The sequence below is a fragment of the Argiope bruennichi genome, chromosome 6, assembly GCF_947563725.1.
Source record: "Argiope bruennichi chromosome 6, qqArgBrue1.1, whole genome shotgun sequence".
In the NCBI taxonomy this organism is placed as follows: Eukaryota; Metazoa; Arthropoda; class Arachnida; order Araneae; family Araneidae; genus Argiope; species Argiope bruennichi.
The window spans coordinates 97,953,857-97,978,685 of record NC_079156.1 but is presented as its reverse complement, the minus strand read 5'-3'; the positions used below and the strand labels follow the sequence as shown (position 1 = coordinate 97,978,685).

Sequence of the window (24,829 nt, the reverse complement as noted above, 5' to 3'; positions counted from 1 at the left end):
ACGAGCCAGTGCACATACGCCTTATTTAAGAAACTGATTTTAACATTATTATATGGGTAGTGTGTGGCAAAAATGCAGATTTTCCGAATCGAGTTTTAATTTTAGTTCTAAAATTTTTTTTTTTACTTTATAGGCTTTCGGCAACTACGCTTTCAACTACGGAATCCAAGATGGTCTCGGTGCCACCAATTCTCGAGCTGAAGTAGGAGATGCCCACGGAAACAAGAAGGGAACCTACACCATTGCCGACATCGACGGACGAGCCCGACGAGTCGACTACGTTGCTGACGGTCTTGGATTCCGAGCCACCGTCAAGACCAACGAACCCGGAACCGCCGCTAGTGCTCCAGCTGCTGCCCTCGTCGCCAGCCCTTACGCCGGACCAGTAGCCCCAGTAGTGAACCACGTAGCTCCAACTGCCCCTGTAGCCGTTGCCGCCCCAGCAATCGCTGCTCCCATCGTTTATGGTGGAGTTATCGGACATGGAGCTGCTGTTGGTTTTGGATACGGAGCCGGCTTTTATGGAGCCGGAATCGCTAAAGCTTTCCATTAAGAAGCAAAATGAAAAGGAAAGATTGATTCTTCTTTAAAGTAATGAAGTAATATTAAGGAAGAAATTATTTATTTGCTTGAGTGGGAAATATGTGGATAAATTTGCAACTAAAAATGAAATAAATATGATGATGGTATTGATTTTTGTTGTATTTCATCATGCATTTATATTTTTAAATGAATGCTATTCTTATGATGACAATAGAAACAGTGGTATTAATTTAACTCATATCATCTTGTTTATTTTAGTTATGTTCAATCACTTTTCTAATGAAGTTAAAATAAAAAAATACCTCAACTCCCATAAAAAATCAAGCTATGCAGACGTTATAAAATCTAATTGTACTTAATTTTCTCCTCTGATATCTAAATGCAAGGTCATTTTACTCTTTCAATAGAGTAGTTCGTAAATTTTAGTTTAAATCATCATTTACTGAGTATTATATGAAGATGAAATTACTCCATCTCCGTTAGTTTAATTTAATTTAGTTATATTAAAGTTCCTTTCTTTTAAAGTAACACAAAGGATATCTTTACTCCATCTTGTATTTGTGATTTTCTCTAAAATTTCTCTTTAAAAAATAGTGAAACTAAATTAAATGAAACTAATCCAGTGTCATGAAATTTACTAAATCAAATTCATAAAATTTAATAAAAATAAAACTTTACGATATTAGAATTGTTTATTTATCTCTAAATATATTTTATAATTTACACAATATCTTAGAATTCTATTTATTTATACATTAAATAAAATATTTAATACAATACTATAAAAAACTTGTACAGAGTGATTATACAAATCCACGAGATCAAATTTATGTAATTAAATTTATACGATCATATAATAAGACATGAATAAATAGTATTGAATAAGTATGGATAAACTAAAAACTTCTTCATATAATTTTTTTCCCATTAAGAATTAACTGCGTGCGAGCAATTAAAACATTTTGGAGTAATAATTTAATTACAAATATACTTTTTATGTTGTCTTCCATCTTTTTAAAGTTATTTTCAATAAAAAAAAGGAGAAAATATTTCTGTGACTTGCAGTTCTTAGATAATCAGGGTAAAAATTCCTATTTTAGCGTTGATATTTCTTGCCAAAATATATGATTTTTTAATTTTAAAAACGTATTTGTTTTTAGAAATAGAGCATTATATCACATTCAAATAAAAAAAAATTTGGTATTTAATTTCAAGTATAGGTCAATCGTAAAATTTACGAGCTCAACAATTTCATTTTTTATTTTTACACAAGAATAAATTCTTAGCATATTACTTTTAGTAAAAACAAATCAAGTTGAAACAAATTAAAATACATGAGTCTTGATTTACAGTCATAAAGATCAATCGCTGATTAATTCCCAGCACATTAATTTTCTAATATTACATTTGCACAAAAATTCAAATTTTCATATAGCTAATCTCATCTAATCTAGCAAAACAGCTATTGTATTCTCGTGAATAACATTAATAATCTTTCAATCATAGATGAAGATATTACATGATTGATTTGAACGTCGCCATCTATAATCGAAAATAAAAATAAATAGATGAAAAAACTACAAAATTAAATCGAATCATAGTAGTATACACTAGACAAGAAGCCTTGGATTAGAACCTTTGTTCCTGAGGTATAGCTTATTTGTGCCCTGATTCGTGAATAAGCTGCTTATGAAATCTGATTATGGCATACATTTTTTGATTAGAATTAGAAAGAGGGACTTTATTAAGTTCTACATGTTTAGCTGTCTCCCAGGATCATTTGGTCTACATTCTTCTTAACTATAAGAACCCCGTAACGTTAATGAAATTTTAAAGAGCAGTTGTTAGTTGTGTAGTAATGACAAGTATACATTCTGTTAATTGACATTCTTCCTAATTCGTACAAAACATTATTCCAAAGGCCTAAATCATTATCAGATAGTATGCGGTTTGTTAGTTTATATAATTCTTTAATACTAGTTCACTGATGACATTACTACAAAGGCTTAAATCGTTATCAGACAATATACGTTTTGTTAACTTAAATTACTCTTTAATTTTAATTTCTAGATGACATTACTCCAAAGGCATAAATCATTATCAGACAATATACGTTTTGTTAACTTAAATTACTCCTTAATTTTAGTTTCTAGATGACATTATGGAAATGACAATTATTCGTTTACATTATTAGTTACATAATATCTAAGTCCCAATTCGTTATTAGACTATTCCTTTGTACAGCTTATTCCTATGTGTATCTTTAAGGAATATGTGAAGTTAATATAATTTTGAAGGAAAGTTGTTAGTTGATCAAATCCTTTGCATCCCATAAGTATACATTTTATTAATCAATCTAATGGCTTGTGTACTAGTTCACAGATGACATTACTACAAAGGCTTAAATCGTTATCAGACAATATACGTTTTGTTAACTTAAATTACTCCTTAATTTTAATTTCTAGATGACATTACTCCAAAGGCATAAATCATTATCAGACAATATACGTTTTGTTAACTTAAATTACTCCTTAATTTTAGTTTCTAGATGACATTATGGAAATGACAATTATTCGTTTACATTATTAGTTACATAATATCTAAGTCCCAATTCGTAATTTAGACTATTCCTTTGTATAGCTTATTCCTATGTGTATCTTTAAGGAATATGTGAAGTTAATATAATTTTGAAGGAAAGTTGTTAGTTGATCAAATCCTTTGCATCCCATAAGTATACATTTTATTAATCAATCTAATGGCTTGTGTAATAACCTGTGCACATGAGTTGTTAGAATTTGAAAGCTAATATACTTGTGAAGGAATGCTGTTAAGTGATCGAATTCTTTTGCTCAATAACCACAAGTATACGCTTTGTTAGTTGATCAAATGTTTTATATTATAATCACAAGTAAGTGGGTTGTTAATTAATAGAATATTTTCTAAATTATCTATAAGTAAGCTAGTTTTTAAGTGCGTTGAAATAAATGATTGATTATCCTTTCAGGGCATATTGACATGTAATAAAAAATGGCTAACTTGTTTTGCGAAACTCTTTTAAAATCATATTACGAATTAAAGAGAATCGCAAGGGGATTTTGAATATAAGTAACCTATAAGCTTCATTCCATTGATTTCACTATCAAAATAACATGAAATAATTTTAATGGGCTTTTAATGTATATTCAAAATAATTTTTATTTCCATGAACATGACGTGTACTTATAGAAAAAAATGCTCAACAAAATATTCAACATCGAAGTTTTAAGGAATCTTCATGCTATAGATATTATTGATTTCTAAACATCCATTTTGTTATTACGTATATCTGAAAATACGAATATGCGTATGTCTGCGAAACGGCGATTGTTGCCGTATTAGTTCCTATGTCTGTAATGCAAGTTAAAATCTAGCATTAAAAAGTATTTTGATATGTGAGTTTCGCACCATTCTAAATGAAACTTTGAGCGAAACTCATTAAAATCAAGTCTATCTATTCTTCATTTTGTGCATTCAGAAGTTTGAATGGAATTTCATATATGGTCCAGGCACGAAAATTATAAATATGTCTATAATGTTGAATTCAGACATTAAAAAGAAAATGTCTAATTTTCACTATAGATCAAACTAAACACAACACGCACCATATTGTGCACAATAGAGTTAAAAGAGTAGAAGTAGTATGAGAGGAACTAAGAAGTTAAGTGATGCCGTACAGGAATACTACTCCAATAACTTATTTTATTTTAACCATACGACTGGCGCAGTATAGTCAAATTTGGCTCTTGCGCCACTAAATCCCACTATCCATCCATCCATCCAATAACTTATTTTGTCTTCGAAACATTACAAAAATCATTAGTATTATTCGAACTCAGTTGATTCCTATTTAAAAAACGCCAGTACTCTAACCTAAATAGTCATGATTGCTATTCTTTCACGCATAATTTTGTCTTTCGTCCCTCATGGACTCTTTAGAAATTTGGCAATTTTTATAATCACGATTTCAGTCTTTTGTGGAATCACTATAAAACAGATGATGCACTAAATGATGGTTACATAAAATGCTTATATGATATTGAGCAATAAAGTAAACTAAATTAGAAAATAAAACTCAAATATTGCTTATCTTTCAAAAATTCGGGAATATTGTTTTGATTTATTGTAGAATGAACCAAACAGTTGTTTATGTAAACACTATATGGCGGAAAATATAAACTCAGCATTAGTCACTTCATTATTACAAAAAAATATTGGAAGAAAGCTATTCAGTTATTACAAGTGAAATTCTTTTTAAAAACAATTTCTCAGAATTGTCTGTTCTTGTAAATTATAATATAAACTGAAATTATTTTTACTACACATTTAGAAATTAGCGGTCATTTATATAGAAATAACTTAAACAATAGATTTTTTATCAAAGAGTTAGTGAGACTGTTATTTAGTAGACTTAGAATATTAAAATCTATGAAACTATTAAAATCATTATTATAAAATTTCTTAAAGTAAAGAATATGAATAAATATCATTTGTCTTGTAGGGAATTGAATAAATGATGCATGATTATTCAAATTTATTTTAAAACTGACAATAATATTAATCATTTTAAAGAAAAACAAACATACGTAATTAATTGTTTAAAGGTTTGTGTATTTGCAGAATAGTTATTTGAAGGTAAACATTCATTTGAAGAAAATTTCAGGTTTGTCATTTATTTTTTTACTGAATAAATAATTTTATAACTGATTATTTAAAAAAAATAATTTTTCTTCTATTTTCACTTTTTTATATCAAAAATTGTTTTTTTCTTTCCGACTAAATCTTGCAGAATATGAATTACTTTTGTTTAGAAATGTTATTTACTAAAATTAAATAGAATTCAATTTTTTTCACTATGGACATCGTATTAAGATATTAAATGCATTATTAATTTGAAATTAATAAGCGATCTTCATGCTTGGACTATTTCGTGCTTCAAAATTTGGTTGTGCAAGTAAAAAAAGAAAAAAACTTTGTAGAATGCTATAAATAATTTATTTACGTCAATATTTAAATTAAATTATCGGTACATTTTACAAGATGGCTTTTCCAAGACCAAGGCCGAGGGGTGCAGCAAGTCCGAGCTTTTCGACTCCCAGACCATAAGGGGCGCCGAGAAGACCATGTCCGACAGCGAGGGGTGCAGCAAGACCGTGTCCGGCAACAAGTCCGTTGGCGAGGATTCCATTGCCAGCGATGACTCCATTGGCGAGGGCAAGAGGTGCTCCATATGCAAGAGGTGCAGCAGCAGCAAGAGGAGCAGCAGGGGCTACATGGTTGATGGCGGCTCTTTGGGTGGAGACTGTGGCAACTGCAGGGGCGGCCACCAGTGCCTTTCCATAACCGAGAGGTCCGGCTGCAAGTACGGGAGCACCATATCCCAAGGGTCCGACAAGGGATGCATGGGCGGCTGCGAGAGCAGCGCAGAAAATAACGACCTGTAATGGAAGATTAGCTATGAATTTCTGAGCGGTATGAATGTTATATCTAGAAAACTTAATATGCATTTGTTTGTTTAAATAACACATCAAATTTTCTTTGTCTTCAATTACCTTCACTTTTTTCATAATTATTTTTATAAATATTTATTTAATTTTTATTTTAAATTTGTATATATATTCTGTATTTTATTTTGAATGTCAATTTCATTTTATTTATTTAAAAATATAATGCTATTTATTTTTTTAAAAATAATTCAATGAAAATTCTGGCATGTATTACGATGTATAGAGCATTCTATGTTTTAGTTTGATAAGATATAAAGCTTTAAATATAATTTAAATTTTCTCCCTAACTATATATTTGGAAAACCATTTTTTGAAATATTTGACTTAAACTACTGTAAATTGAAATAATAAATGTAAATTAAAGTAATAATAATAACTTGAATAAACTACTGTAAATTAAAATAAAAATCCAATCAATAATTTAAAAGATGCATTTTTTTTATACCTGTTATATCTATTCTCATCGGGTTTCTCATATATAGAGAGAAGAAGACTGCGATATGATAGTTCGTTCTCTCTTCTCAGGTAGGTACATAAATGTTGTGGGGTCGAGTTACCTTCAATTTCATGATTTCATGTATTTCCTGCGGAATGGGTTATACCATTGCCCAGTAATGGCTATTATGATTGAACCCTAGTTCTCACTCTTTGTACTGTCATATCCTTCTTATCCGTCATAAATTTGGCTCACGCATAGTCAAATATGGCTCTTGCGTCAATAAAACCAGTAATTAACTAATTCTTTACTGCATTGTCATAATGAAGGAAATTCAGGTATTACGTTCTAGTAATAGTTGGATAAAATGCTTTTCTATAATTTTTAGCTGTAAACTGTTAAATGAATCTTTCAATTTTAACTAAATTGCTACTAATGAAAATTAGATAATAATTTGCAAGGACTTTTATTTGATTTACAGAAAATGAATTCTGAAGGATTTTGCATCTGAATGATAAACATTTAAAAATGATAGTATGGATTATGAATGTTAATAGAACACATGTAACTTTTACTCTCAGAACTCAAGCAACGAAATTTTTACGAAAACTGTTGAATTGAAGCTACGACTAATTCTCAAAATTTAATCTAATACAAATGTTAAATTTATTAAAATTTAAAGATGCAAAAACTTCAGACGCAATGAGTGATGAAAAATTCCAAAACTATTTAAAATTATAAAAAAAGGAAATAATACAAATTGAGCCGTAACAATTCATAAATAGACAGTCGATAATAGGAGTTTTTAATTTAATTTACCTAAGCTGAATTTTTAAAACTGTATGAATACTGAACATTGTTAACTAAGTTCTCAATATATTTCTCAATTATAAATATTTAATGAGAAGCGATAGTTCATAAGAATTCATTCAAAGAAAGGTATTAAAGTAATTAAAATTTATAGATTGAAAGATTATGCAACTGCACATCTTAAAGTCTTATAAAGTACCGAAACCTAAAATTTCATCCTTAATAACAAATTTTACAAAATTTAATCTAAGCTAAATGTTCAATTCATTAAAATTTAATGATGGGGAAAATTCAGACACAATGGTGATGAAAATTCCAAAATTAGGTAACAAACTAAATAATACAAAAAAAAAAAATACTGAAAGGATTATACAGCAATTAATTCAATCTAAAACCCTCTGTTCATCATGAAATTATGTGAATATACTGAATTAAATTCAAAGATGAATTGCATCTGTTTTGGATACTTGAATACAATAAAAATTTATTGATCTGATTGAACATCATCAAACCCTTTTCTTTTATAGAATTCTTTCATTAAAGTAAGAAAAATAATAATATCTCTATTTTTCACCCCTGAAAGTTCTTTAATGTTGAAAACTAAAGATAGTTTTGTGTCTCAGAACACTGTGAAATACAATATTATTTTGAAACACTGGCATAAATTAATATTTTATAGAAATATAAGACATTAACATTAATATTGTCTCTTCTAACACAAATGCATATAAAAGTACCGAAAACTTTAAATAACAAGAACGCTCACAAATTCTGCCCTTAAGCTAAGTTTAAGAAACATTATTCACTCACCTTTGCGAACATGATGAAGTTAGAGGTTCTTAGCTAGAGTTGCTAATGAAATAACACTTGAAGAAAGCGGCTTTTATATGAGCTCTAGAATAGAAAAATTATATGCTTTGTTCAATGAATTTGGAAAAACAAAAAAAAAATTCTGTTTGTAAAAGGTGGAGATCTAAAAAGTCCGAAGAGCATGGTCTTTACTCCACCCAGTGTGTTTGCCAGCTGGCATTGGAATTTTGCAACTGGTTTGTTTCCTCGTACCGATTATCTCAAAATGCATCGGGGCGTGATTTATTAGTACATAGTAATTCATTAAACGGCATTTTTCAAGGCCACCATAATGAAATGGATGGGGAAAAATGAATCAAGCGAAATTAGTTTAAAAAGTCAAAAAAAAAAAAAAAATTTACAATAAATTTGATCTTAAGTTTTCGGAGGAAATCTATATTTAAACAGAATGAGTAATAAAACGATGCTGCTTTAATAATTTTTTTTGACAATGCAATTTATCTTATCTTTCCGTACGAATTGATGCAGATACTATATATCTAATAACAAATATATGAAAGTTTAAATACTCTATGCTTTTTTACATGAAATATATATTATGGCCAGGACCAAATTTAAGTATAAGATACACAAATTATCGCTGAGGGTAATTAAAAAAATTAACTATTTGGTTGCATCAAGTTTAGCATGCCGGCGTCCTGGCATAGGGGTAGCGCGTCTTCCTCGTGTGCTGGGTTCGAATCCCGGTTCGGGCATGGTTGTTCTTCATCTGTTCTATCTGTGAGATGTGTGAATGCGCCCCCCCCCCTGTAAAAAGGAGTTGTGCAAGCAAATGTGATGCTTGAGTATTTAAGACGTACTCTTGGCCTTATTTGGCGCTTCTAAAACGAGAGACGCTCCCTTAAAAAAACGGTTTAAAATCGCTGACTTTGTCCCTCCCTACAATAGATCCCTACAAACCTATCCGTCACAAATGAAATGACATAACATTAAAAGAGAACATACGAGCTGATAATAAGAGAGACGCTTTTTTGACATATGGGGAAGCTCCACTTTTTAATTTCACAGCATATATAAGCAATGAAAGCCTTTCTACTGACGCAGTAGCTACATGACTTGTTATGCCATGATAGTCTACAGATTCAAAATTGCAGTTCGTGAAAGATCTAGCATGCTTGAAAGTGTAGCTCACATTAAATCAGGTATCAAGAGTCAAACCACCTACCAATGATGAGGCGTGAGACTATGGAAGAAGTGTGTGAACTTATGTGTCAATAATACTTATCTTATTTACAGTGGTTTAATTTATGAAGTTCTTTCAGCTCCAGAGGTGAATTCTAAGCTCCAGAGTTCAATCAAATGTGGTATAAAAAAGGCAAAACAATAGTACGGTTATGTCACTTTTTATAAAGAAATATCACGGAAAGTTGTAAAAAATGTCATGCATCTGATGCTACTTACTCTTACCACGCCACTAATGAGTAATCACTTTATTTCGTGTGGCGAAAAATATTCTACATGCTGCTAATAAGTCACGTTTGTAAGAAAATAATTAAGTCATCGTCACAGATGTTGTATTGGCAAGTAGAACTTTAATCATCTTTTACCTCGATGGGTTGAATTTTTTGATGGAATATATGAGGTAAACTTTCCCAAAGTTACAGTACCCGAAGACGTATTATAACTTTCTTTAAAAAGAGGTTTTAATAATATATAATTTATATTTTCTAAATAATTTTTCTATTTAAAAACAAACAAATAAAATGTTATTCAAGCAAAATTCTAATTAAGCAACTCACATATAGAATATTGATCGAGTCACTCATCTAAAATGAAGAATTGCACCAAATGATTCAGAAATTTTTTTATTTACCTTTTTTTGTTCAAACAAACAAATTGTTATTAGAGTAAAATTCCCTTTAAATAGCATACATATTGAATCCTGATCGACCCTCAACCAAAATTATTAAAATATTTCGCTTTAATTACATATACTTCTTACACAATATTATAATGTCAAATTATCTTCTTCTTTCAGAAATATTATAATGTCAAAAGTGAGCTTAGAAAAATTGTATATTCTTTCTGGATTATTTTAATAACATTTTTAAATATATTTTAAATGTCTTCACACAATATCAATTTATATGTTATAGCCAACATTTTAAAACACTTACAAAATTTGATAAAAATTCTGACCATAAAAAATTAATTAATCTCAGTAAAAATAAATTAAATATTTTCATCATGCAGTAAATTTAACATTTTAGGTTTTAATATAAAACTACAAGCAAATATTAAATGAAGCAAAACATTATTAATGGACACATTTGAAACATAAACATTGGAAATTCCGAGAAACTGAATGATATTAAGCATTATGACATATGAAAAGAAATCAAGGCCATATGAAGATCGAATATAACAGAAAAATAGAATAACAATATTGTTTTTGTCTTTCTCTATTTTGATTTTTGGGACACACCCTTTAAAGTATGTTAAAAAAAATTGTAAACAGTCCTATCCGCACAATGAACCTTATTGGAAAAACTACAAGGACATCAACTCTCGTGTAGGCAAAAGTAAAATTTCACACGTCTTTTCCTATTCTATTCTTGAAAACCTCCGCATGCGCCAAATCAAAACTAAAATTAAAAATATTAATTTGCATATACCGGTTTTTGTATTTTTCTGGAGTCATTTTAGAGGTATAAATACTTACCAAGTCTCAATTTCTAGTCAGTGTATTCTAACACAGCAAACCAAACTAATTATCAACATGATCGCTAAGGTGAGTGTTACTGCATTTCGGATGAATAATTTCTTAAAGCTCTTTAAATTATGTCTTAAACTTCATACATAATCATACTGCATTCATTTCGATTTCTATATTTAAGAAAATTAGCATCGTCTTTGTACATGTTTAACATAGTTCACTATTCAATGAATTAGATATATGAATTAAATTTCACGATACTAATGACTTAAATTGTACAGTAAAATAGTTTAAAATTCGGTTGTTAAAATGATTTATTTAGAAATTTTCAGATATGGCTTTATAAAAGATTAAAATAAAAATATTACAATTGTTTTCCTCTGTAATATCAATTGAATACTGAAGAATTATTATTCATTTTATTTTTTATTTTATTGTAATGCTGTCGATTATTTATCATTTATTTGTCTTGTATTTCAGATTCTTCGCTTAGTGTTTATAACTATAGATTATGATTTCATTACTGAAATTAAAATATTTATGTTTATACATCTTAAAAGTAGAATTATTTGAATTAAAATACTTTTTTTATACACAAGTAAAAATATTCTTCTTATTTTCTTTACTATTAAGATTAATAATAAGCAATATATACTTTCACTTAATAATGTAGAAACTTAAATGTCTATTTTTTTGCAACCGAAGTATATAATTTATATGTATATACAGCATAATTTTTCAACACGTAAAGTTTTAGAAATAATGCACAAAGAACATGTAATTTTTTTCTGAGTGGCAACAGTTGCTAAAAAACACTGATTTTTTTTTGCTAAAAAAATATTGTATATTTTTATAAGGCAAAGTTTTCTTTACAGGGGAAGAAAGTGAAACAAATGATTTAAATTTTTATAAATTCTTTGAAAAGAATCTGTAAAAAAAACTTATAGAGATAAAACACATTATTTTTAATTGTTTTTGATAACTAAGCTTTTAAATTTTTGTATCAGAAATTCTGTTGATTCATTAATAAAGTTTAATCGCTGTTAAAAATTTTAGAATCTGTCTCAAAATTTACCTAGTATTGTATCAAAGCTTTATTTATCAAACAGGGTTTTATAAATGTGTGATCTAGTATCTGAACTTTACTTTATCCATTTGCCTCTAAAGTTTTTGTGGTTCTTTCTTGAACTATTTTCATATTATTTTTTGAACAATACTGGTAGATTCTTTTAGTTCTGTCAACAACAACACAAAAAATATCAATTAATTACTTCATTTAACGAATCCTTAAATCAAAGTAAATTAAAAATTTCAATTTTTTAAAAAAATTTTTGCAACAAAATTTTTAAACATAAAAAAAAATTATCAATATTTCTAAAACCTTTAATCTAGGACTTTGAATTCAGATACACTCACAAAGTTGTTATTGCTTTAAGTTGTTCATTGACTGTATTGTATAAAATGAAATAAAAATTTGAGATCTTTATAGCTATAAGAATAATAGCTAACTTACGGTTTCTACAGGTTGTCATCTTCTGCGCTGCCCTCGCAGCTGCACATGCCTCCCTCCTGGCCGCTCCCCTCGTCAGCACCGGAGTCAGCGCAGAATCCAGACAGCAAGATGTAAGTTTTGAAAATTTTTGTACCATTCATTTTTGATGTTTTGTCATTTGGTGTTTCTATGAATTTTTTTAAGTAATTTTCATCGATTGAATCAAATGATATTTTTAATTTAATAGTTATCAGATGAGTTTAGTCATGAAAAGAAAGCTTAGAAATTTCTTTTTACAAGTTCGGATCTGAAATGAATAAAAAAAAGCCTTAAAAGTCAGTTTTTATAATGACATGTATGCATTTAAACTTAGCGGAAACTAACTTAACTATCAGAAACTCTCAATATCTCTATAACTGAGCAAAATTATGAAATCATTCAAATATACCAGTTTAAGATCATTTAATATAATCATGTGATTATTATTATAAATCAGATATATTAATGTTAGCAATATATTTTGATCGAAAGTATAAATAAAATAACTGAGAGTTAAACATTCGCTTTTGAAGATAACGTTAATTCTCATATTCGAAATACAAGATTTAATGAACTAAAAGAACAACGTGAATATAAATTTAATTCAGTAATAAAACCACTTAAATTTAAAAATTATTTTAAATTTTTGTAAATTATTTTAAGTTGAATTATAAATTAATCAACTTATTCAAATTTAAAATATATTTAAAGTATATTTCGTATTTAAAACTTATTATTAATCCCCCCTCAAATAAAAAAATTTCAATCAAACAATTAAAAGAATTTCATTTGCTTAAAATTGAAATATTCTTACTTTAAGGATGGATATTCGTTTTTGTCCCATAAATGCATCCTTTTCAAATACGTATTGTAAAATGAACATTTTGAATATAAATTAATGTATTAATTTGAAACTGTTGCCATTTATTTAATAATGAAATGTATGAAACACTTTTAACATTAGAATCCAAAGAAAATTAATGAAAATATATTAGAGAAAAATAAACTTTTTTTCCTTTGAAGCATAAGTGCATATGCAACATGTTCTGTATGAGAACAGGTAAGGTTTGCATGACAACTTTCATAGAAAATTTTATGAAAGGATTTAGAAAGTATTATCAACTTTAGAACTAAAATACCAGAAAAGAACCTTGATCAACGGAATTAAAATTAAAGAATACATCGCGAATTAAATCATGAGGATATATGCTCCGAAAAGTTCTGAAAAAACTATCAATTTTTTTTTATGCATAATGTGAAAAATCAAAGTAAACCAAACAGATTGTGTTCTTTCATTTATTTAGAAATCTTTCTTAAACATATTTATTTTTATGTATTAACGCTCACACTGTTTTAAAAGTAATTTTTCCACTTATTTCAAAATATACTTTTAAATGGCAGAAATTTAAATCTATTTTTTGCTATCTGTATAGGCTTTCGGTAACTACGCTTACACCTATGACATCAGGGATGGAGCAACTGGATCCATCAACTCCAAGTCTGAAGTAGGAAAAGCTGCCGCCATCGCTGTTGCCGCCCCAGCAATTGCTGCTCCCCTTGCCTATGGTGCTCCTCTTGGTCTTGGACATGGAGCTCTTGGACTCGGATATGGTGCTGGTCTCGGATATGGAGTTGGTCTCGGATATGGTGCTGGTCTCGGATATGGAGTTGGTCTCGGACACGGAGCTCTCGGTGTCGGATATGGAGCTCTTGGACTCGGCAAAGTTCTGTATTAAGAAACAAATTTTTTAATTTGAATGGACTGCCCCTCGAAAGATCACATTATTTATTTTGATTAAGTGTAATGTTTATGGTGTGAAATAAACTAGTTTTTTATTCGCAAATTGTTTTGTTTATTAAAGGATTTTCAAATACATGACATTATGGTTCAAAACACTTAAATTACAATTATGTTTCGCAATGGTTACGAATAGTTTTTAAATTTTACATGACAAACAAGATATTTTTTTATATATATTAGATAATATATAAAATATATTTTTTTTATGTTATATGCATAAAATATTTTTAAGCATAACTCATATGTGATTCTGCCCTTATTCCTGTTTAAAATGTTTGGATATTAACAATCTCGCTTTTGGCATTTAAAAAAATTAATTGATTATTTTCTATCCGCTTTTCACGATAAATGGTTTTCCCATCATATTAATAGCATCCATTGGGTTTTTTCTTAAAACTTTAAAATTAAAATTTTGCATAAAGTTTGATAAGATAAAAACTTTAATTGCAATAAAATATTAAAAAAATAATTAAAAAAAATACTAAAATTGTACACAGGAGTTTTTTAGGATTGGAAAAAATATTGTAATTTTTAAAAAGTAAGAACATTTTCTTGATGTTTTATATTTAACGAAGTTAATAACTCCTACATTTAGTTTTTTAAAAAATGTTAGATAGAAGGACTTATTAAAAATATAAGGCTTAATGAAGATAATATTCTTTATATTAATCATGTTGGATTCTAATTGACAAAAAAAAAACTTCAACTTTAATAACTGGTCATAATTTTCAAATTGTTATTTTATATGAATCAATCCATAAAAAGACAGTGACTGCTTGTCATAAAACTGCAAAGTGGCAAGTGTCAGGAAGTAAATTTACTCTGTGTTTCTTGAGAGCGCATGGATTAAAATCCAATGATTATTAATTATTTAACTTGCTTCAAAGTATATTTTCAAAATTATTTTAACATATAAATGAAATTATAATTCTTTATTAATCTATGAAATGTCTGTAGAAAGGTTTCTCAGAATAGGTGAAAGATCTAAGAACTAATAAAATAATTAAAGAGTTTAATAAAAAAAATTCTTAGGATTGATTTTTATTAATGTAATAAAAATACTGAAAATGTTTAAATAATTTGCTATATATTTTGCTTTTAATTTATAATTATTATAAATTTTATAGAATTTTGTAATCAGTTTTTCTCACATTTTTGACAAGGTAAGTTATATGTACAGAATCTATGTTTCGCCAAATCAATCGATTAATAAAAATATTAAAATAGTTCATTGTGAGATATAATTGCTTAAAATTATGAAACTCTGAGAAGTAGGGAGTAGAAAATTGATCACAAAATGTTATCATTACTAGTATGAAACAACTCAACTTAAGAAAAATTATATGATGAGTGAATATCTCAATTAAGAAACAGATATTAAAACTTTTGTGATCACATTGTTCGTATAATGAAACTTAATAAATTAATGTTTCATACACTCCCCCCCCAAAAAAAGCATTGTAATTGGCAAAGTGATGAAAATGGATTGCATTTTATTTTAACAAAGGAAAGCAATATTATAAACATTATTATATAAAATGTTTTATAATTGTTCTATAATGGGAGATATAATGTGACAGTAGAAAATTGGCCTTATTTAAAAAAAAATCCCGTTTTATTTTATTTAGGCAATCTGTTCACATTGAATAATTTTTTTATGATTTGCTGGTCATATTCAAAGAGGAATAGATTCCTGGAAACACTGACTGCCTGTAACTTTCATTGAATTTCTCATGCCTAATTCGGTGTTCATTACTCCCTTAACAAAGTATTTTTTAGCATCAGAATTGTGATGGACATTGAAGTCATGTTATTTTGGAAGCCTTACACCTGTTCAGTTCATTATGCGAACTAATATTAATAGAATCAAACCCTGTGACAAATTGTCATGAAAATCATAATTATCAAGCCAATTTAATTTCTAATCGTATGTTGTATTTCAAGTACTGCAATTTTTCTTTCTTATTCTTAATTTAAATTTAACATATGATTAGTATAATATACCGAGTAGATGAAAAATTATGGAAATAAATAAAAAAAAATCTTTATCGTATCACCTTTCCTATTTCACTACTAATCAACTTAATTCGTCAAGAAACAACAAAATACATTGAACATAATGAATTTGTTAAACAATATATGACCTTGGAAATAATTTATTTCTTGAATTGAATAGTATAAATTCATCATAGTTAATAATGTACATTATATTGTCACATAGGTTCTCTAGTGTGGAGCTCAATGACACACACAAGAAGAAGAGCTAAAAAAATTTATTACCTCAACTCTGAACTCAAAACACCGTGACTGAGAGATCTGCTTTTATATTAGCAGGGAAACTTCCAGAACACTTTTCCGGGGAGAGTAAGAAAAGTCCAGAACACTTATCTGGTTAAAGAAAGATCCAGAATCTTCTGGAACACGAAATAAAGGAAAACATAAATAAAGGAACTAAATATTTACACAAACTGCGAATCGCATTTTCTTTATCAGGATTCGAACTCGCGATCTCTTGATTATGAAACCATTTGGCCATGGAGAGTCAACAGTCTCTTTTCAATGTGGCAATATATAAAAACATAATTTCAGACACAATTTTTTCCCTTTATGCCAGTCTTAAAATTAATATCGAGAAAAAATATAGGAGCTTTGATTATTCTTGCAATATATCGTTGCTCTTTTTATTTCTATGTTTCTTCTTTACTCAATTGAACATTTATTATTTTCAATTTTTTGTTTGTTAGATTTTTTTTCTTTAATGTATAGACTAGAATTGTACTGAAAAAAAAACATAGAAAAAGAAAAAAGAATGTTCTTTATATTATACGCAAAAATTACTTGATGCTCAGTTAGTGCGGTATAGTTTATTTTCATATTAAACTTGCATGTAGGTACTTTCTACAACATTAATGGACTATTCTCATTTTTCTAAATCGATTTACTATGCTTATTTCAAAGAGATTACGATTCGGTTTTATAAAATTAAACAAATTAGATCTTGCTGAAACTTGTTAAAAGTAGGGAAACCTAGTAAAAGATTCAGTATTCCTAAAGCACAGCAATTCTAATTTTGTATTTAACCATTAAATGGTCACAACCCTTCATCATACAGGAAATATCGCTTCTATACCTCATAATTTGAAGTTAAATCGTTCTAAGACTGTATAATTCATATGAAAATTATGCAATTTCATGCAACGAAAATTATGCATATTCTTTTACATATGCATATTGTTATATTTACGCAGCTCAAGTATTTTTGGATTCTTTCATGAATCAATAAGACAATTCTCTCTCAAAACGGAATTTGTCATTTAATTAGATAACAAAGGAATCAAAACAGTTTAGGGACTAATCCGGCTTTTAGGCGTTTTCTTCTTTGTTGGAAACATTAAAAATGTTCACAACTCTATTCTGAAAATAGAATTCTTCTGTTATAAAAATATATATTTGTACATATAAGTCTGGATGCTATACAGCGGTGAAATCATGATACTTTCAACGTAATCTTTAGATTGCCGAGAAATTTCAAAATATCTTTTGAAAAGTGTTTTGCTGAAGATAGAAAGAAGTGTTATCTCTCTATTTCAGGACATTTGGGATAATACTACTGATCCTATTATCCTGCTTTTCTGATTATAATTTCATAATTGATAATTTCTGTAGCAGTGGAAAATTATGCGATTATAATAATATAACTAACTGAAATAAGAAATAAAATTTTTGACTTGAGTATTTCGAGTGTTGATTTAACCGAACTTCTCTATAGTTGAAGATTTCTCAACGTGTATAGTCAGAATACAGGGCATTGAAATTGATTCATAAAAAATTGAAGATTTAATTAATATGCCACAAAGTTTCTTCCATATTTTATTAATTACAAAAATAATATTTAAAATAAAAAATAAAATTAAATAATATGCAATAATTTTATTGGATATAAATGGAAATTAATACAATAATAAATTCCATTACAAAAATAATATTTTTATTTAAAAGAATAATTTTATTTAATTTGTTTGATAAAGTTCATGTTCAAAAAGATTTTTAATAAATGTTTTTATTTAGTTTTACATCTTATAAGCCTGTAACGATGGAATTCTGTAATAGGAATTTCATTTTTTTTCATCGTCTGTTAGAAATCTCAAATATTGTTCAGTTATTGATTTCTGAAAGTAATATATATATTACTTTCAGATTTCAATAATATTTCAATAATTTTGGTAACCTCAATTATCTCCAATATAGTGAGTTAGTTGGAAATTGATTTCACTGATGTAATGATTTGGGGGAGGCTAAGTATAATGGTTTGCATGCGATGAATGATGACTTACGGCATTGGATTTCATCTCTACTAATAATGCATATTAATATGTGTGTGTGTGTATGTTCGTGTATGTTGTGCACGATAGAATGACCAAATTTATCGCCGATAAATATTTGAAGGCTGGAGACTCCCCCCCCCCCCAGAGCAAACTTTAAAACGCATTAATAGAATTTTATGGCATACGTACACACTATAAGATTTTTTTTAAAATTTTAACTTTAGTCCAGTTTTTTCACATATATTATATATGTTTAATATATGTTTAAACTCATTTCAGTGAGAAAAAGCCATACTACACTAATTATTAATTAATTAAATAATATTTAATGAGCTAATTAGCATATTTTTTGAAACATGATATCTTAAATTCTAATTTGAATAGACACACGATTCTAATTGGAAATTATGCCTAATATTAGTCTACTGTAAAACATCTACTGTTTCATACAGATTATTTTGATACATAAATAATTGTATTTGGTTAATTTCTCGTTGAATTGGGATTGTTTGAATGAAGCAACATAGTGGGAAAATATTTCTTCATAAAATGAGTTTAAAAAAACCGAAACTAGAGACTTTAGAGAAAGTAAGAAAAATAATTATAACTCGAAAAGTATTACGAATATTGACAACATCTTAGTATCGTTTGAAAGCTAAAGGATCAGAGAACATTTTGAAGCAATTAAAAATATTCCATATTTTGAACGATTTTCGAATTTTCAAGTGTGTACATAATTAAAAATCAAGTGGAATCTAGGCCTTTTCTCACAATAATTCCCAAAAATATTTTCTTAAAAGTTAAAAATTACTTTTAATAATTAGAATGATTCGAATATGTAATGAATAGAACATGTAATTAAAATCTGTCATGATTTGATCCTTAAATTGTTTCCTTGAAGAAATCATTAATACTAAGTTATACATCAGAGGTTTACCTAGCTAGTCATCAATTGGCCATTAAAAAAAAAAGATAAAAAAACTAGAAAGTAATGCACGGAAACATTTTAAAAGTACTTTTATTATCCTAATAAATAAAAAACGAATTATTTTTACAAAAAAATCTGAAGTTCAGTTAAAAGAATATATAAAAAAATGTGAGGCGCAGAAAATAACAGAAAGGATATAAAGTTACAAGGAATATAAAAAAAATCCTAAACATTAATTATATAAAAATTAGAAAACATTTTAAATTTGATTACATTTACATTTTGCTCTAAGTATTTCTCTCTGTGCCATATGCTTTTGAGATTAAATTTTTATCTCCGATTTTTAACATAAAATATTTTTTCCTTTTGATACATTGATAAAAACGCGTTTTAAAAGAGATTTTTAAACTTATTTATTATTGTTATGTTCAACTTGACATCCGATTCTTTGGGAATATTAATTGCGTTTAATTTCAATCACAATTTTTATTCATCATGTGATGATTCCCCAATAAAGTATTTTCAATCAATAAATAGTGATAGATTAAGGGCGAGGAATTTTAATAGCTATGTGCTTGTTCTATTTATTCTTTACGAAAACGTTCAGAACGATTTCATTACATTAACATTACTGGTACATTAACTAGTGGAAGTGATTACCCCTAAACTTTCTCACATAGTCTCTTATATAAAGGTGTTATCTCAGAATACGCCTTTCATGGCATTGGCTTTCAATAATTACGAAATAACAACCTTTGGTGTGAAAATACCATTTTTATTGCCTTTATCATGGAATCCTTGGCTTTCTTGGTACTCAGTTAATAGAATCTGAAAATCGAATTTGTATTTTAAATGAGTTTTTCCCAACTGATTGAAACAAAAATTTGACACAAAACTGTGTTTTTAGTGTCCAATTCTCATGCCAAATTTTATATCTATTTAAAACATTACGCCTTAGATTTATTGCGTTTACATTTTTCTGAGAGTTCAGAATGATAAACAGTCGATTCCTTTTTGGGTTTGGCTCAAAATATGATAGGTCTCTACAATATAGATATTAAATCTATGCACCGGATTTTATCTATTTAGTTCTCTTCGTTTTGTGATTATAGTGTTATCTTGTATTCGAAACAGATTTCGGACAGATAGACTTACTTTGAATGGATTTTACTCAAACGTTGATAGAAATCTACAAATGTGACGCAAAGATCAAATATATTAAATTTCATCAGACACGATCAAAATGCTTTTGTGTTTTCTTGGTCATTGACAGACGGAAAAGCCTATTTCCAAAAAAATTTTTTTCTGAGGTCTCAAAGGTGGAGATTATACAAAATTTCTGTTTCGAATTTTTTGTCGATTACAATACTTTCTCTGTACTACGGATACGAGGAAAAAATTGCAACTGCATATTTAAAGTATCTTCAGTTTGTATGTTATCTTTCGCAGTACTGTTAAGTTCACTTTCTTATTTCTCATGTAAACTGTGCAGATAATAAACAGAAGTTTATTCTAACAACGGAAGAAACTCACGCGTTTAAATATTTGTAGAAATAACAAATATGATGTACTCATCATTGCAGCAAAGGATGTTTTTGAAAAATAAACATTAAAGCATTTTTGACAAAATACTAGAAAAAATTGCACAATAGTTAAATGTTATCATTTAAAAGATTTTTTTTGAATATTAAAATAATTCAAAAAATCTTTTTGCAGTAGTCTGAATGTTAAGAAAATTTATATTTACATACATACCCAAAAGTTCAGAAATTTTGCTTCATTTTGAAAACTCTGAAGAGGCAAATCATGCCGAAAGCAAGTACTAAAAAAAGCAAAAGCGAGAGAATGCTGATATGAGAAGATTGTTGAAAGGTAAAATAATCGAGAATAGCTTGAAATTGAAAAATAACATAATATAAGAGTTAGGATGACAGAAGAAGATAAGGCACGAGGAATCTTGTTTTCGAATGCTACGAAAGGCCGTATAAATTATTTCAGATTATACTTTTGAATCAAAAAGAACTGGGAGAATATGTTCGATGTCGAAGATTTTCACAACTTTAGGGGATTTATGGGGCTGAAAACTCATCTGGCACGTGCTGCAGTATTGGAAAAGAGGAATTAACTTGGTTTTTAGAACAACTGAAACCTTTAAAAAACCGATTGCAAATCCGAAATATACAATTAATCGAAAGTGAATACAAAGGAGATTAAACCTGGTGGAGAAAATTAGTGATATCATTAGTAAAAAATAATAATTTTTGTTAATTCATCGAAATATATGATTTAGACAGAAGTTGGAAACTAACAGCTCATTAAAAGAAAAGTTTTTCTTATTAGATATATAAGTTGTATAAGAAAAATATTTAAGTTGTATCTGTTGAAATCGTAATTAAATATATCACAAAATGGAATGCAAATAAATAATTTATTTATTTAATATTCTAACATTAGACAGATTTACATCACTTTTTACAAGATGGCTTTTCCAAGACCAAGACCGAGGGGTGCAGCAACTCCGAGCTTTCCGACTCCGAGACCATATGGGGCTCCGAGAAGACCATTTCCAATGGAGAGGGGAGCAGCAAGACCATGACCAGCGACAAGTGCGTTGGCGAGAATTCCATTACCTGCGATGACACCATTGGCAAGGAGACCATTACCAGCGACAAGTCCGTTAGCAAGAGTGATAGGTGCAGCTGCAGCAATGGGAGCAGCAGCTGCAATTCGGGCGGCAGGGGCTACGTGGTTGATGGCGGTCCTTTGGGTGGAGACTGTGGCAACGGGAGCAGCAAGACCGTTGGCGAGGATTCCATTACCAGTGATGACACCATTGCCGGCTACAAGTCCGTTAGCGAGGGCGACGGGTGCAGCAGCCGGAATAGGAGCGGCAATTCGGGCGGCAGGGGCTACGTGGTTGCTGGCGGTTCTTTGGGTGGAGACTGTGGCAACGGGAGCAGCCAGACCATTGGCTAGGATTCCATTACCAGTGATGACACCATTGCCGGCTACAAGTCCGTTAGCGAGGGCGACGGGTGCAGCCGCAGCAATAGGAGCGGCAATTCGGGCGGCAGGAGCTACGTGGTTGATGGCGGTTCTTTGGGTGGAGACTGTGGAAACGGGAGCAGCCAGACCATTGGCTAGGATTCCATTACCAGTGATGACACCATTGCCGGCTACAAGTCCGTTAGCGAGGGCGACGGGTGCAGCAGCAGCAATAGGAGCGGCAATTCGGGCGGCAGGGGCTACGTGGTTGATGGCGGTTCTTTGGGTGGAGACTGTGGCAACGGGAGCAGCCAGACCATTGGCTAGGATTCCATTACCAGTGATGAGACCATTACCGGCAACAAGACCGTTGGCGAGGGCGATGGGTGCTGCAGCAGCAATGGGAGCACCGTATCCAAGAGGAGCAGCAGCGGTAGAGGCAACATGGTTGATGGCGGTTCTTTGACTGGAAACGGTAGCAACTGCTGGGACAGCGGCGACCAATCCTTTTCCGATACCTAGGGGTCCAGCAGCCAGAAAAGGAGCACTCAATCCCAAAGGTCCAACGAGGGAGGCCTGTGCAGCTGCGAGTGCAGCGCAGAAGATGACAACCTGGATTATAAATAAATAAATATATTAATGATCACTCGGAGAGATAAAATAATATGACTTTCGCAGCGCGTTCTTGGCGGAAGATGTTTTTCATAATAGGAATCTAAAGATTCTTTTAAATTAAATTCTATTAAAACAATTGTAAATAATATATTTATGAAATATATTATTTAAAATTGTGGATTATCTTTCAGGTTATTAATAATTAATAATGGCTCAGAGTTCTCCTCAGAAATACTACTAAACACGCACACTCTCTCTGCGTCAAGACTCCCTAATATTACTCATGGCTTCTACCCCTTTGCAACTGTTCTTCCACTATTCACTTCACATCCTTTCGAGGACAGCCGGAACAGTTCCATGATGGTTAGTGACATGATAGCCCCCTCAATGAATCAATAAGTTTCATTCAACAATTTTAAAACAAAACTTTAGGATAAGCAATACAATTTTCAGCCGATAATCCACAAGCTCTAAATAATTGTGAAATTTTTTTCATTTTCCTGATTTAGCACAACAGTAGAGAAATTAAGAAAATTTGGAATTCTAAATTTATTCATTTACAATCAATGAATTCAAAGCAAAGTTTCAGTAAAAACAAAAAGAAAAATTTATAAATTTGTGACGGAAAAAAAGATTGGAATAATTTTTTATTTTTGTAACAAAATATTTATCTATTCTGCATGATAGGGCCTTTCATTAAAACATTATATAAGACTTTCTGCGTTTTTTCAAAGCCGAACAAGTTTTCAGAACCTGCCTTAGAGGAATATTAATATGAATAATTGCTTTAACTATTGACTCATATAATTTATTTTATATATTTTGCTATGAATCAGATTGCAAATTAAATATGTTAGAAAATTAATCGCGTTTCCCTTTACCATCAAATTTTTGTACATATTAATATATAAAGTTGAGCCACATGAAGTTCATAAAATTTTGCTCTTGTATACAAGATAGTTCAGACAGCTCTAAAATAATGCAATATAGATAAAGCTCTTTTGCCAATGTAACTTACCTTTGCGATCATGATGAATGTGTTGAGAGATCTTAGCTGAAGTTGCTAGTGGGGTAATGACAGAAGACAGCTGCTTTTATACAGTAAGCGAAATTTAAAAAAGAAAAGATTATTCTGCTGAATGAAAAACTAAACCTAAAGCATTAGATGAATAAATATATTATTGTTATAGCTCGAGGCGTATAATTATCATGTATCTCCAACTAACTGACATAAGTAGATGACTTTGGAACTTTTTTTACTACTTTATTTCCACGTGCGAGTGGCTTTGATAGTTATTAATACCAGATATGTTAATTGTGATTTACGCGGTAACTGCCTTCAAGGTTTGCAAAATTTTCATTAATTACTCATAAAAATATTATGACTAATTTTCTTTTTACAATTGTTTCATGCACAACCATGATTTGGTTTCAAAACTTACATGGTGATTTTTTTCATCGACGTATTTTGATGTGAATAAAAAAAATGGGAAAATAAAAAATAAATTATTATTCAGTTATGCTTTAGACTGAAAAACTTATACGATTAAATTTTTTAACAGAAGATTGTATTGCGATTCCATATCAGGAAAATAAATAGAAAAATATGGCAAAGATCAATTACTGATGTAAAAATTTTTTATTTAAAATTTATTTAACCATACTAATATTCTGTATTGAATATATGTGGGTTATATTTTGGTACAAAACTTCTGATCCAATAACAGATACTGAATATTTCCCCAATTTTTTTCTTTTCTTCTGCACTATACCAGAGGTAAAGAAT

The 24,829-nt window shown here is 29.4% G+C and overlaps 3 protein-coding genes across 3 annotated transcripts; 1 reads left to right on the top strand and 2 right to left on the bottom strand.

Annotated features, from left to right (window-relative positions):
- Window positions 1–5,586: 5,586 nt before the first annotated feature.
- On the bottom strand, window positions 5,587–8,207 carry LOC129973036 (cuticle protein 63-like). The gene is made up of 2 exons (XM_056087392.1): window positions 8,143–8,207; window positions 5,587–6,017 (listed from the first exon to the last, which is right to left on the bottom strand). Exons 1-2 carry the CDS (start codon window positions 8,152–8,154, stop codon window positions 5,613–5,615), a joined length of 417 nt encoding a protein of 138 aa, XP_055943367.1. The 5' UTR covers window positions 8,155–8,207; the 3' UTR covers window positions 5,587–5,612.
- A 2,637-nt stretch (window positions 8,208–10,844) lies between these two features.
- LOC129971863 (cuticle protein 63-like) lies at window positions 10,845–14,125 on the top strand. Its single transcript, XM_056085838.1, has 3 exons — window positions 10,845–10,933; window positions 12,383–12,481; window positions 13,823–14,125. Exons 1-3 carry the CDS (start codon window positions 10,922–10,924, stop codon window positions 14,123–14,125), a joined length of 414 nt encoding a protein of 137 aa, XP_055941813.1. The 5' UTR covers window positions 10,845–10,921.
- Window positions 14,126–21,915: 7,790 nt separating this feature from the next.
- Window positions 21,916–24,073, bottom strand: LOC129971862 (elastin-like). Its single transcript, XM_056085837.1, has 2 exons — window positions 24,062–24,073; window positions 21,916–23,040 (listed from the first exon to the last, which is right to left on the bottom strand). The coding sequence occupies exons 1-2, from the start codon at window positions 24,071–24,073 to the stop codon at window positions 21,916–21,918; spliced, it is 1,137 nt and encodes a 378-aa protein (XP_055941812.1).
- Window positions 24,074–24,829: the final 756 nt, after the last annotated feature.